A 14,690-nucleotide genomic window follows, 5' to 3' on the forward strand; every position below is an offset into this window, starting at 1 on the left:
AGAAGCAGAAGGGAGGGAGGAGAGGGAGAAGCACAAAAACCTGAGTGAACTTGCCACTGCCCAGTTAAAGGACACCAAGGCCTAGGCAATCAGTATTTAGAAAAAGACCTCAGGCAGGCTGCAAAGACACCCAGAGGCCAGGAGGGCCAGGGAATGAATGCCCATCCTGCCTTACCCTTGTGACCTGGGGCACACCTTGTGGTCTCATTTCCCTGGCCCTACACAGCCAAGTCATGCTCCTGAGGCCTCTGAGGAGCCCAGTAGGGAAAGGCAGGAACTGGCACCATGAGAATGTCAGTGCTTTCCCACTGTCTTTCTCAGAAAACAGCTGAGAGTCCCTTCCTAGAAACTCTGTCCCTGGAGAAGGAGCTTCTGAGAAGGCTGCGTGTGGCCAGGCCTGTGGGGAGAACCTCTTGGAGCAAAGGCAATTGTGCTGCCTTTCGTCCAGTGCTTTCCGGAAAGTCTGCCTTCTCCAGCCAGGCTGATGCTTCCAAGGGACACCGTCCAACTCCAAGACAAAGCGATCGGTATGATCAAAACAATAACAAAAGTTAAAAAAAAAATTAAAGTAAAAACTAAACAAGCAACAGTAACAAGGACAGCAACAACAAAAACCTTTGCATGCACAATGCACAAGGAAGGAAGGTCAAGCAAGTGTTCAGCAGACAGCGGGACCTTTGAGAGCTCATCTTGGAAAACATGGCTCATCTGAGGCTACTGTACCCAGGAGCATGAACTGAAGCGTGTGAATGGAAGGGGGGTACAACATGGTCCCAGGAATCAAGAGTCATGGTTTTCACCTGGTGCCCTGGTCAGGAGGAAGTTCTACCCTTGTAGGTAATGACAATTACAGCTGCCCAGGACAGCATTCAGGTCTGAGCAAGAGGCACAGCATGGACAGGGAAACGGGCTGGTCTGTCACAGAGACCAGGAAGAACTTGGACATCACCTCTTACAACAGTGACATTCACTCATTCGCACATTTGCCAAGTGCCTACTTTGGGGGACAAATCAAAGATGAATTCATGGGAATCTCGTTAGGATGGGAAGGGAGAGACATAAAGAAACACTGAAGGGAAATCTACCTATGTGTTGGCATCTGGAAAGTTCCCTGAAGAAGAAAGAGATAGATATGGTGGAGTCCAAAGCACAGGTAGCCTTACAGTAAAAGGAGACAGTAGAAGCAAGGGCCCAGGTCTGAGGAGGAGGTGGTGAGCATGACGGAAATGCAGGGGACCCTAAACCCTTGGCATGGAGGTGATACACCTGTAAAGGAGGGTGACTTTTCTAGGGCACATTCACTAGGATATGGGAGTCTACTGTATCCTGGCCTCTTGCAGAGTGCTAGCCTCTGGATTTTCCAGAACCATCCTGCAGCAGGTATAGGAAGGACTTCATGGCACCCCACAACCTTGCACGGCAAGAACTCTGGGCCTGCCTGAGAAAACAGCTGCCAAACGGCCTTTTCATCTGGTCGCAGGATCTCACAAGGATGCCCTTCTACCACTGCTGCAAAAGCAAAAAGGAGAAACTTCAAAATCCTTCAGCAGGTCTGGCCAGCTAGACTATGGGATGCCCACCCCAGGGAGCACAAGTCTGCTCTTAAATAGATCAGTGGGTAAAGCCACATGGAAACATCTCTAAGATGCTTTGTCACGTGCAGAGAAGTGAAACACAGACCACTGCAGCAGACAACCAGTTCCTGAAATGTGCAAGGTTGCTCAGGGGTCTTGGAAAGGTAAACCCAACTGGAAACTTCCTGCTCGTGGGTCAGAAAACGAGGGTGCCGGGCAGAGGGGAAGGTCTAGAGATTTTCCTTTCTCTACTTCTTAATGAATTCCTCGTAAATTACCGACTCTCTGTGTGTGTGTATGTGTGTGTGTTCATGTGCAATGCATATTTATGTATGTATGAGAGTGAAGATCAGAACTTAGTGTCAGGGATTTTCCTAAATCTGTATGTATTTAAACCTGGAACTTATTGCTGGGCACCGTCTCTGTGTCCCCACAGCTAGATTCCAGACACAAGCTGTCACATCAGCTTTTTATATGGCTGTAGAGATACGAACCTCCTGCTTGCATATCAAGACTGTGAAATCGCCTGCAGGCTCGTGTGTGGGAAGCACTTGGTCAGTGGCTATTTGGGAGGCTGTGGGACTAGACGGAGTTTAGCAGGAGGAAGTAGGTGACTGGGTAGGGGTGGGAGCCTCTCTCCTTCCTGACCATCCATGCCACGTAAAGCAGCCATTTCAAACTCACTACCACAGTCACAAACCTCTCCTGTGCCACCATGATGGCTTATGTCCTCTTGACCTGTGAGCCAATAAATAAATCTTTGCTCCTTTTGGTTGCTTCATCCAAGCTCTTTTTAGATTTATTTTAATTTACATGAGTGTTTGCCTAAATGCATGTAAGTGCACTATATGCATGTCTGGTGCGTTCAAAGATCAAAAGGTTCCCTGGACCTGGAGCTACAGATGTTTGTAGCCACCATGTGGGTGTTGGGAACATAATCTGGGTCCTCTGCGAGAACAAGTGCTGGTAACCACTGAGCAATCTCCCTAGCCCGTTCAGGTATTTTAACAAAGTGACATAAAAAGCAACCCATATCGTAAAATAAGACTTTTTGTACAAGTCTAAAAAGGTTGGCATTTTTAACTAATAAATAAAACCCATTCTCTAAAGCCAGACTTAGCTCTGCCGCTTCACACTGAGGACACTGGGTGAGCCATTTAAATCACTTCTAAGCCTATTTCTTCTTCTGTTGGATGAGGGGCACAACTGGTAACAGTGAGGTAGGGAGGGGATGAATACAAGACACACACACACACACAACAAACACACACACGTGGACAGTGACAATCACTCAGTCGCTGCCAGCTTCACTACCTGTACAGGAGGCTAACGGCCTTCATCCTTCACATGAGAATGAGACAGAAGCTGCTCTCTGTAATAGCAGCCACATCGACAGTGGACACCTAATGCTCTTCCAGCACTAAGGCCACTACCCAGGTTCAGATTGACCCTTGGCTAAAATGAGCCACTGTTCATTTCCTGTCTGCCCATGTCCTCTCTGCAGTCAGCCCTGAAAGTCTGGAACACTCAGAGCTAGCCACAGAAGTAAGATCATCATGAAGACCTGCCCTGTTCACAGGAGACAGAGGTCAGCATCTGGGCATCTGGACTCACTACCCACTGTCTTTCCTTGGTCACAGGGCTACAAAGGCATCAACAGGAGGAGCCACTGACCTGAGGGCAAAGCAAGGTAACTGACCTAGGGGATAACAACAGATGGCTCTGCCATCACCAAGAGAGACAGCAGAGTTTGTGGGATGCCGACAGGAAACTGTTCAACCAGAGCTACGCCATCAGTGAAATGAAACTGATCCCAAGTATCTAGACCCAGATGCTAGCTTAAGGAAAATAGAAACGAGAGGAGCGTGCCAAACAGCTCTACCCAGAGATGCTATTAAGAAAACTCAAGGGTAAAGTCCAAGATGGAAAGCCAGTGTTCTCCGTAAACTAACTGCAGGGGAAAGAGAGACAAGGAAGGACCCAACAGACAGTCTCAAAGGCAGCACGGTGGATAGGGAAGGCTGACAAAAGAAGAAAGGGTTAACATTTTATTTCCAGTAGAGAGGATGACCAATCTCCAGAGACAAACTGCTAGGATGTCTGCATAACACTACTGAAATGTCTGCCTAAAATGGTTGGAATCATTTAGCTATATCTTACCATCACTGTTACATTATGAGAAAGAAATCTAAGAGACAATCAATAAATTACAATGTCTGAGCCTCATGTGTATCACAAATTTTAAAATTGAGACAGTTTGACATTTGGACACTAATATTTGCTGCAGTAAAGAATTTAGTGGAGGTAAGGAGTAAGAAGGGTATGACATTTGTATTTTTACTTTTAGACATATATAGCAATGTCCAAAGATTAACTAGCACTTAGTATTTGACTCCCATACACAGAAGAGGAAACAGGACATGGTAAACTGAAGTGGAACTGGCTATGGCTGGGGAAGGTTGAGCCTGGGGACACGTGAGAGTGCAGACCACTTACCTGCTGACCCTTGGAACACAGAGTTCTGCACAGAAAGAGTTTAAATGGAGATGATGTTATGATGTGCACGCATGGAAGGACCAGCATCCAAATTCCTACTTCACAACCCACAATGATATGATACAGGAAACAAGTGAATGTCTAAAGGACATGACTGATGCTAGGCTGTGTTTCATCAGAAACAGAATGATGGGGCCAAGGAAATGACCCAATGAGCAGTTCTCAACCAGGGGTGCCTGTGGGAGATGAAATCACTACCTCCTATGGAGTGGAAAGCAGGGACTCCAGAATTCCTAGGTTGGCCCCACAACAAACAATTACAAGAATATCAACAGAGTGGGTGGAAAGGCCTATAACTCAGCCTATACGGGATGCTCCTCAAACCAAACTACTGAACAAAACCAAGCAAAAAGAAGCAACAAAGAGATCTATCTGTACCAGCAGACCACATGGGTACAAGACACAAAACCAATCCTGCTTCCTGACTGGAAAACTGTCCACATGGCAGATCACAGACATGCACTGTGGAGGGACATGGCATGTGTCTTCTGCCCAGCACACGTGGACATGGAGAGGCTGGAGAGAGCACACTCTACACGGTGCGGTGTGCAGGACGACCTCTTTCATTCCGTGCCGCACTTTCCTGCATCGCTGACACCATCAGGAATGAACTGACACAGCAGCAAGACTTGAGTCACAGAGGCCTGGTGCCCACAGTGAGGGCGGGCAGAGGTGGATGGCAGGGCAAGGACCTGCCTGGTGGGGTGGGGAGCACTTACAGGACCTCGGAGGTCGATCAGCTCTTGCCTCATCTGGGACACCAGGGCTTCTTTGGCCACCAGGGCCCGGTGTAGACGCTCGTTGAACTCAATCAGCTCCCCATGCATCTCAGCCACCTGAAACAGACAGGAAGGACACTGTCAGGCTCAGGAGCAGCCCTTGTCCACGCTGAGCTCCTGCTTCTCTGCAGCCTCTTTCCTGGCAGGCTGCAGCAAGACATCAGCTGGAGACCAAAGTGTGGTGTGCCCAGCAGCAGGCAACCCTCTGTGAGCTGGGTGAGTTTATGGTTCAAAGATGACAGTGATGGACCATTTCCAAACCTTAACAACACTTTTCTACCAAGGGTTGGTTTGTTTTGTATTTGGAGTTTTGATTGTCAAGAAAGTTTCTGCTGGGGCCAGAGGTGTAACTCAGTGGTAGAGTAACTGCCTATCATCTATGAGACCCTAAGATCAACACTCAGCAGCACTGCTGTAACCACAGTGACACACACTCAGCAGCACCGCTGTAACCACGGTAACACACACTCAGCAGCACCGCTGTAACCACCTTCACACACACTCAGCAGCAACACTGTAACCACCTTGACACACACACTCAGCAGCACCGCTGTAACCACCTTCACACACACTCAGCAGCAACACTGTAACCACCTTCACACACACTCAGCAGCACCGCTGTAACCACCTTCACACACACTCAGCAGCAACACTGTAACCACGGTGACACACATTCAGCAGCAACACTGTAACCACAGTGATCCACACTCAGCAGCACCGCTGTAGCCACAGTGATACACATTCAGCAGCACTGCTGTAACCACAGTGATACACACTCAGCAACAACACTGTAACCGTGGTGATACACACTCAGCAGCACCCCTGTTGCAGCCACCACTGTCTCCACATCAGAACAAATCTTTTCCATGCTCTCTGTGAGCTTCTTGACAAAAGCTCTGAGAGGCTTGTGTACTGGTCCTACCTTCCAGAGAGAGAACTAGCACTCAGGAGCTTTGAGTGCCTGCTTCTAGGCTGTGAAGGAGGGAACATCAGAGCTCTGCTGCATGCTAGGGTCCTACAACTACACCAGCCCCCACATGCAGCTGGCCAAAATGCTGTCCATGAGCCCTGCAGGAAGACCCCTGTACACGCAGCCTCACTCAGCCTGGTTGCTGCCTCCGAACAGAGTCCTCCCATGCCCTGAACTCACATAGCATTTACTCCCTGCTTAGATACATATAGTAACACCAGGCTATTTGACACAAGAATCCAACATGATATATAAGAGATACTGCCAGAGTACCAGAGGAGGGAAGGACACAGGCAGAAGCTTCCATGGAGGGCTGGGAGGACACTATCCTGAGTCAAGGAGCAAAAGGAAGCCCCACTACTTATGACAAAGTAAAATATAAAGCAGTCTGAAATCCAAGGAGGTTTCTTGCCATTCTTTCTGCTTTCTTATGTAAGCTTCTTAGTAATGAGCATTCTTCCATTCTTCAGAGAGAAAGGAAGGCATTCTTTAACTAAGTCCGTTAAGGAGTTGAAATGCCAAGAGACACATGACTGTGCAGTCAGTGAGCCTTCCCAGGCTTCCTCCTTCCTTTTCCTGAGTGATCCATGACGGAGCTAATTTTCAGTATGTATGCATGCATGCACATATGCATATATGTATATTCATTGACTTGTTGACAATTCTACACATAGAACACATTCTGGTCATCTGATGCTTCCATCTACTTGCTCTGGGGATTCCTTCTTTATGGTGCCCTATATCCCCAACATGCCAATCTCACCAAGGATATGAAACGTTAGTTAAGTCCAAATGGCACCAAAGATGCCTTAAGAGAAAACATTAACAAAGTGGTGGGCCACTGCGTCTTTCAGCAACCCTGTGCTTGCAGAAACCAAAGATCAGTTTTCCCCACTTATTCTTCACAAAACTTAAGTTATCTCACATTCAACACACACACAGTATCACCAACGACACCTGAAGTGCTGCCCCATGGAGGTCATGTGACCTTCCAGGCCTTTCTCAAGACAAGCAGGAAGTCCACAGCTGCAGCCTCGGTGTTGATGAACCTGCTAAGGTGCTCCTGCAAAATGTGGGCTTCAAACAGGTGCCGCGGCCATTTCCTCCTGTAAGGAGGAGTTTCGCGGTTTTGTTGGGTTTACCGTAGGAGTCAGCGCTACAACTATTCCACAAACGCTTACAGTATCAAACCACCAGGGCTCCAGGGTGTTCACTGTGAGCTGTCAAAACCCTGGCCCCCTTTTGTGCCACAACCATGATTGACAGACCTGACAAGGCTTGCCAATGGGACCAAGGAGACAACACTTGACTGGAATAATCTCACCGTGAAACTAGGTCTTCATTGCTACCAGGCTGATTTCACTTGGAGTTTTAGAGAGCATATTCCTACACACAAACACTCAGACAGCTCACATTCTGTGTGGGCTTCTCAAATAACTCTTCCCAACCCCAAATACAACTAGAAACATCAGAACTCAGAGGACCTCAGAAGAGAGATGAGTCACAAACAGACCACACTGTCACAAGACTAATGGCGGGCCATGAAATCACCATCTCCTGGACCTGTGGCTGGGGGACGGCACCTTCTTTACCACAGACCAATGGTACTACAAGACTGGGCTTAAGAGAACAGATGCCCTCCAATCCACTCCCCTCAAGCTGACACCATGTCCTTCTCATAGACACATCACATTCTCACCTGCTCTCTGAGACACCCAATGTCCAGCCCCACGATAAAATCCACACTCTCTCTCTCACTCCACTTCTCACTCTTGCTCCTTGTAACATGGCTGGGCCTGACAGTCATGCCAAGCTGTAGAAGTCACCCTGCAGACAGAGAGAGGGACCTATGCACCTGAGGCCAAGCATCGCAAAACTGAGATGCAGACACTCAGCTAATTGGCCACAGTGAAGATGTGAGGTGATGCCAGCTCACAGAATGGCAGTAGGACTGAGGCAGGGTAAACACCCAGTAGACCATTCGCATGACAGGTCAAGAGACATGGAGCAGGGGCCAGAGAAGAAGGCCCAGAGAAGTCAAATGGGAAAATGCCACAAGAAGGAACTGGAACACACTCTGGAGGCTCAAAGGCTCCTCAAAGCGAGACTGCCGTATTATTAACTGGCTGCTGGCATCATGGTAAGTGCTGAGGTAGGATGGCAGGAGGAACACATAACTGTCTCCTTTGATGTTTGGCCAGATGAATCATGGTTGTGTTTTGAAGGAAAGACAAGAGGTTCCTGGAAGATGATACTTCCAGAGCGTCAGCAAGTTGAGTGTTTCCTTCAAGCTAGAGCATCAGGACAACGACCTTCAAATACAATGGATCTGGGGCTATGAGAGAGCTTTTAAATTTGTGAGGATCCCAGAGTTACCATAATTGCCTTCCAAATCACAAAGGGTTATAAACGTAATAAAAATGCCTCTGGCATTTCCTTTCATACTAGAATGTTCTCTATCTAGTCCCATTCAAGTAAATCATGCTTGCCCTCCTTCAGGTAACAAAAGAAGCCTCTTGATTAAGAAAGAACAAGACAAGCCCCAAATTTCAGTAGCAACTGAAGAAACAAGAGCATATGCTCAGATGTCTCGGAATCTATCTATGAGGTGGTATTCACACTGCATTCTGGGTCTGTCTGTGGTAGCTGTTGGGAGAGCCCTTGATTTCTCCATGAAGAGTGCATGGCACCTGCCTCCTTAAAAACCCAGCCAATACTATCTATCCTATCGTATGCATACACACAGCTTCTTAGAGACTACAGGAGTCCAGTGGGCCTTCCAACAGGGTGCAACCATTCATTACAGATAAGCTGTCAGGGTCAGTCGAGGCACAGCAGAGACGTGAACCTACATTTTGGCAGCCTTAGCAGTAATCTGTGTCCAAACATCTGCAGTGTAGTCAGAAGCCAGTCTCTTTTATGGTAAAGAAGGTAGGTTTTTCCTGCATGGACCCAGCTGATCATAGTTACCTGGTTGATACCATTCTGAGAAAGCAGATTTATGACCCCTAAAATCTCATTTGAAATGGGGGAACCTAGCATGAGCTTTACAGTTTACCTGACAAACAGAGGCCTCTGAAACACAGATGTCATAACTGTCATTACCCTGTCAGAACCGCTGCCACCAAGTCCCCAGTTTTGACCCTCACAGTTCATGATACAGCCATGCAGGTAATCACAAGTCAGCCTCATGAAAAGGTGACAAGCAGTCTCTCTTTTCAGCCCGGAGGACACCAATTCCTGCCAGTGAACAATGTCCAAGAACCCAGAAACAATATTAAAACAGCAGTTAATGCTGATATCTTCCTCATAGTTTCTAGAAGAAAAGGGAAATCAAGAGAAAGACAGCAACCAGGATACAGCCCTGCTCTGAGTTCAGGACCATTGCCTCAAAAGAATGCAAGATGTTCTATGCAGCCACAATAGGCACAGGACCATCTTCCCAGACTGCTGGGACAGCCGAAAGCACGGCAGATTCCAATTCCCACTGCTCCAACCTACAGCCACCTGTCCCCTCCCTAGCTGTGACCTTGGGCAGTTTACTTTCTCCTCATCAGGGTTCAGTTTCTCGTCTGTAAAACAGGAGAAATAACACAAACCACAGAAGGTGTGAAAGGTGTTAATCAGTTAATGTTCCAGAAAGCTACCTAACTGCTGGCTGTTGCCACCATCAGACAGACATCCAGCAGTGTCAGACAGCAGTATGCCGGCTCTGTAGAACCAATGCCCTCAATCTCTCAGATCTGCTCTTCTCCTCCATCCACTGCCAAACCATGCTTCAACCTGGACAAGCACCATAGCACCATCTGACTCCAAGCCCCCAGCTGATGCATGGTGCTTAAACAGAGCCTGAAAGATGCTTAATATATATTCTGTGGAGCCTTTAATCTTTAGGATGAGCTAAATGTCATGAATGGGCCTTGATGTGGGATTCCCCTCTGTATGCTGTGACTATCATTGGTTAATAAAGGAACTGCTTTGGGCCTATAGCAGAGCTATAGGGGAACAGAGCTAGGTGGGGAAAACTAAACTGAATGCTGGGAGAAGGAAGGCAGAGTCAGAGAGAAGCCATGTAGCCCCTCCAGAGACAGACACCGCCGGAACTTTAGCTGGTAAGCCACAGCCAGGTGGCAATACACAGATTAACAGAAATGGGTTAAATTAATATGTAAGAGTTAGCCAATAAGAAGCTAGAGCTAACAGGCCAAGCAGTGATTTAATTAACACAGTTTCTGTGTGATTATCTCAGGGCTAAGCAGCCGGGAACTAACTAGCAGCCTCCTCCTACAGGGCCTGTCAGCTGCTGAGTGGATGAGCCAGTTAAAGGACGGCATGGTGCTGGACCTGGCTGAGGCAGATACCCAGAGAGCATTTACAATCTGATGGCAGTCCTGCCTCTCCCCTCCTCCTCCTCTGCCACTGCTCCTCAGGCTGGAAAAGGCTTTCTGTGCTGGGAAGGAGGTGAGGCCCCACAGAGCTGCCAACCATCCCAGGATCCCTAGAAATCAATAGCTGCCCTTTGTGAGCAAGCCTAGAACAGTTGGCAGCGCTTTCAAAAGAGGGTCCAGACGAGGCTTTTGAAGTAATTCTTGACCCGTTTTCACAGGACTGGCTGAATGTGGTGTTTTATGCTTGTAATGGGTTCTAATTACCACTATTGTGTGGAACCAGGTAAAGTGTGTGCTGAATTAACAGAGGGGTGCCCCCTTTCCCTCCACTGGCCCTCCTGTAACTATTCCAGTTAGAATACACTTTGCAAGGGCTTAGAGTCATAAGAAGCAATCACAAGTAAGGCCCATGTGGCTGGGCGACCACTGTACTCTGTATCAGGGCTGTGAACAGACCGGGAGGTGTACTGTCTACTTTGCATGATGGCTCGCTACCCAGCCCTACTCGTGTATCCTATGTATCCTATGGGAGCTTTGTGTGACACAAACATGGTCTTGGTGTCTGCTATTGCAGCAGTCCCTTTATGATCAGAGACCTCAGTTCTCTGCCCTGTAAAACAGGAGCAGCACTAGCGCCCGGTATAATGTCTGAGACCTCAGAACCTAGGCGCTAGGGACTGCTACCTAAGAATTTCTTATGCTCACAATAGCCTCTGTTGAGCCTGTCATGTTCAACATAGAGTGAATGCTACAAAACCAGCAGCTTTTATTACTGAGGGGTCACTAAGGAGAGGATGGATGGATAGATGGACGGACAGACAGATGGGTAGATGGGTAGGTAGGTGGATGGGTGGATAAAGCTCGAAACAAACTGGAATCTGAGTAGAGCTTTGCTAAGTGGGGAAGGCTCCAGAGGGATGCACAGATGACGGGGGATGCAGGGCCCCTCTGACCTGGTTGGCAGCAATCCTCACCTTAACTGGAATGTACCCTACTCTTCTTCCCACTTGCTGCCTCATTGCTTCAGTATCAGCCCAGAGAAATTAACAGGAAACTATTGAAGGTCTTCTAAACTTTGAATCATGGAGATGTTTGAATAGGGTATGCCCAGTTGTCAGAGCTGCCGGGCTCCAGTCCCCTCCAGCCCAAGGCTGAGCCCATCCTCGCCCCTGTTACTCTGAGGCCAACTGCTGATGCCATTTCATCATATTTGTCAATGCTGTCTAAAGACTTTAAGCAGAGGACGGACTTGAACATCCAGTGTGGGCTTTAGGAAGCAGCCACGCTGTTCTCTCTTTGGCATCTACATTCTAGATTCATTTTAACAGGTATGAGAACAAGTTCACAGAGGCAGACCCAGAACATCTTCACATACACCCTCTTGAAGGGTATCGTGCTCCATCCTGGGACCATCTGGTCATTCACATATTCAGCTACAAATTCATGAGTCTTCATTCAAAAAACACCACTAAGTCAGTGTATGCTAAGTGTTGGTTTGGGTGTCAGTTGACTTGGAACGCTGGCATACAATGCGGCCAAGGGCACGGCAGAAGCTCTGAGGCCTCTGGAAGCACTGAAAAGAAGTACCCACCTAGTATGAATTCATGGGAAAGGTCCAAGGGAAGTGACAATAAGCTGAGGTTTGAGAGCAGAACAAGGGCTGCCCTACAGACATAGATTTAAAACTCCACGGCACTCCCCAGCATGCCTCCTACCCATTCCCATCCTATCAGGCATGGTTTTAAGCCAGGTAAAGGATGATTTCACAGCAGCCAGACCCAAGGACAGCTGATTATTTTCCAGGGAATGAGTTGCCAGGCCTGCATGTTACATAAGATGCTCCTGGGTTCCAAGGCTTCTCCAGAAAATATTTCACCCTTGAGTGCTGCTTCCACATTAATTTTGCAGGATGCTGGAAAGCTCTGGCTCTTTATAAAAAGAAGCAAACTTTAAATTATGTGGCTCTTTGTCAGATTAGACAGTCTTCCAGAAATCAGCAGAAGCTGCTGTGCATTTTCAATCATATTCCTTTGGAAGGAATAACAGAGGCCTCCTGAATATTTCAACCATGGCTCAATAAATTAGGTCTAAGTTTCAAAGGAGGGACAGTAAATGAAAAACATTAACTTTTATGAATATCAAAACTGCTTTTCTCCCCTTGAGATTCCCATTCTCATACTAAACAACGCTCACATAAACCTGACAGGAGCCCACTAAGGGGAACAAGGCCTCACCCCTGCAGGGAAGCGGCAGGTCTATTTGTGGATGGTGTCATTTGTGAATACAAGCACCTGTATGTAAAAGCAGGAGTGCACACCACACCTCGAGTTAAGCCGTGGCATGGGACACTGCTTCAGAGATTACCTGCAAGACTGACAGTCACATGCTGGGGGCCTGATGGCACCATGTGCACGGTTATCTGGCAGAGCTGTTGTTAGCATGAAGTGAGCTCACGCTGAACTAAAGCTCCAGAGACAGGAGCACAGTTCCCCTTCTACAGCTCTAGTGCAGGCAACAGCCACATTTCTCAGTTCCTCAGGCTCCATGATCCTCACATGGGAAAGACGAGATGGGATGGTTTCACAAAGAGACAGCATGGGTTTAAAGGCAGATGCCTGGGTCTGAATCTGGGACCACGTGCAGACCGCGTCCTGTACCCAAGAGCAGCTGGTATGTCTGTGTGGACTCAAGGCATTCAATGAACATGCACAGTGTTGGAACATGGTCCAAGAATGGAGGCAGCTGAGCAGAGATTTTGGAGAGCTTGTAAGAACAAGAGTCTTGTGACCTGAGTTTCTTCAAAACACAGAATTGTTCTTGCAATGTGTTTTCACGCTTCTCCCAGCTAGGAGGGAGTCCGTTTCAGCTGCTGTTGTTTATGCCTCTATAGAAAAACATGCTTTTGTCATGAGCAGTCTGTCCTTGTACACTTCACCCAGGTGACTCTTCCTAACCCTTAGAGGACACAGTGTCTGATGCTCTGAATAGAACGGCCATTGCATGAGCCTTTAGTCCACCCTATTTTCAGGCTCCCTTCTCCCAGGCCAACTGCCAGTTAGAGAGGTAAACAAGCTCTGCCACAAACCACTCCCCTGAAGTCGCCTATGAGATAAGAGAGTGGGGACCCTCCCGGAAGGAGGTTAAGTGAGCATAGGGGCCAGAAACCAGGGAAGGCTGTGCCTTATGGTGAGCTTGCACATCATTTTTAAAGAAGGATCACAAGTATGATTCCTGATTCCCAGAAGGAACTTTAGAAGATGAAGTGAAGACCAAGTCCAAAAGAATATTGAAAGGCTTAAAAACAAGCAGGAAAGATCTCCGGCCCACTCTGGGTCACTTAGTTATTAATTCGGACTGTCATTAAAATGCTTAAGGAAGAGTCTAAGTAGGATTTTAATTATGAGGAAGATATGGCTAATTTCTTGCATGAATATAAACTGGATGTTCAAACCTTAAAATGGGTAAAAGAGGCAAAAAGGATGCACACACGTGCGTGCACACATACACACAGTTCAGGAAAAAGTTGATGATGGTTCCCTTAGCTTCCTTACCGGAGCCCCTTTAAATATGTATCCTCCATTGCCTGAAAATGACCCTGGAGTATGAGGTGACGAATTTGATAATCAATATAATCTTGAATTCTCTCCAGTTATGATGAGGACTTAGGAGAGACTATAAAAAGCTAACTTTACAACCTAGACAATCTAGGGCACAGCAGGGAAATGGATTCGTTTAGCAATTCCTTCCTGGTCTCATGAGCTGTGCTTGGTATTTCCAGTGCAATTTCAACAAAATCAAAATGTTTATATGCACTCACCAACCCATTTAAGACTCTAGAAGGGGAAGCGACATTGGACAGCCCTTGCATATTATCTTGAGAGGCAAGAAAAGAACTACAGCTATTTGAAGCCAGACTAAAAGAAGCATTTGTGTATCATGTGGATCCTTCACAGCCTTTAAAGGTACTTATTTTCCCCACGAAATTGTCTCCTACAGTATCATGGCACAGGAGGATAAACCTTTGAAATAGATTTATTTACACCATAAGGGTTACAAAATGTTGTTTACCTTAGTTTTCTTGCTCAATTAGTAAGTCAGGGGAGAACCTGATGTCAACAGTTATATGGATCTGATCCTTGCTATGTTCTATTAACTACCCTTAACTAATTTTATTTTTAGAGTATTAGAGAACTCTATGAACTCTCAAATTCCACTCACAGATCACTATGGAAGGATAGGAAATCATTATCCAACTGTTACGTTATGGGATTTTCTCATACAAACTGAATTTGTGATTACAGAAATTGTCCAACCTTCTCCCATTCCACAGGCAGATACCTGTTTTACTGATGGCTCAACCAAGGGTATAGGAGGGACTCGCAGTCCAGCTATTCACCAGTCTATGCTGGCTCAACCAATGGCA

General features: G+C 47.1%; 1 protein-coding gene across 4 annotated transcripts in view; it reads right to left on the reverse strand.

The window, feature by feature from the left end:
• Nucleotides 1–14,690, reverse strand: part of Snx29 (sorting nexin 29) — a 401,413-nt gene that overhangs the window by 125,421 nt on the left and 261,302 nt on the right. For all 4 annotated transcript variants that reach the window (XM_057775566.1, XM_057775567.1, XM_057775568.1 and 1 more), the window contains one exon: nucleotides 4,850–4,966. In XM_057775566.1, the coding sequence (XP_057631549.1) occupies nucleotides 4,850–4,966 (117 nt within the window). The remainder of the gene's footprint in view (nucleotides 1–4,849; nucleotides 4,967–14,690) is intronic.

The sequence above is a fragment of the Chionomys nivalis genome, chromosome 7, assembly GCF_950005125.1.
Source record: "Chionomys nivalis chromosome 7, mChiNiv1.1, whole genome shotgun sequence".
Taxonomy (NCBI): Eukaryota; Metazoa; Chordata; class Mammalia; order Rodentia; family Cricetidae; genus Chionomys; species Chionomys nivalis.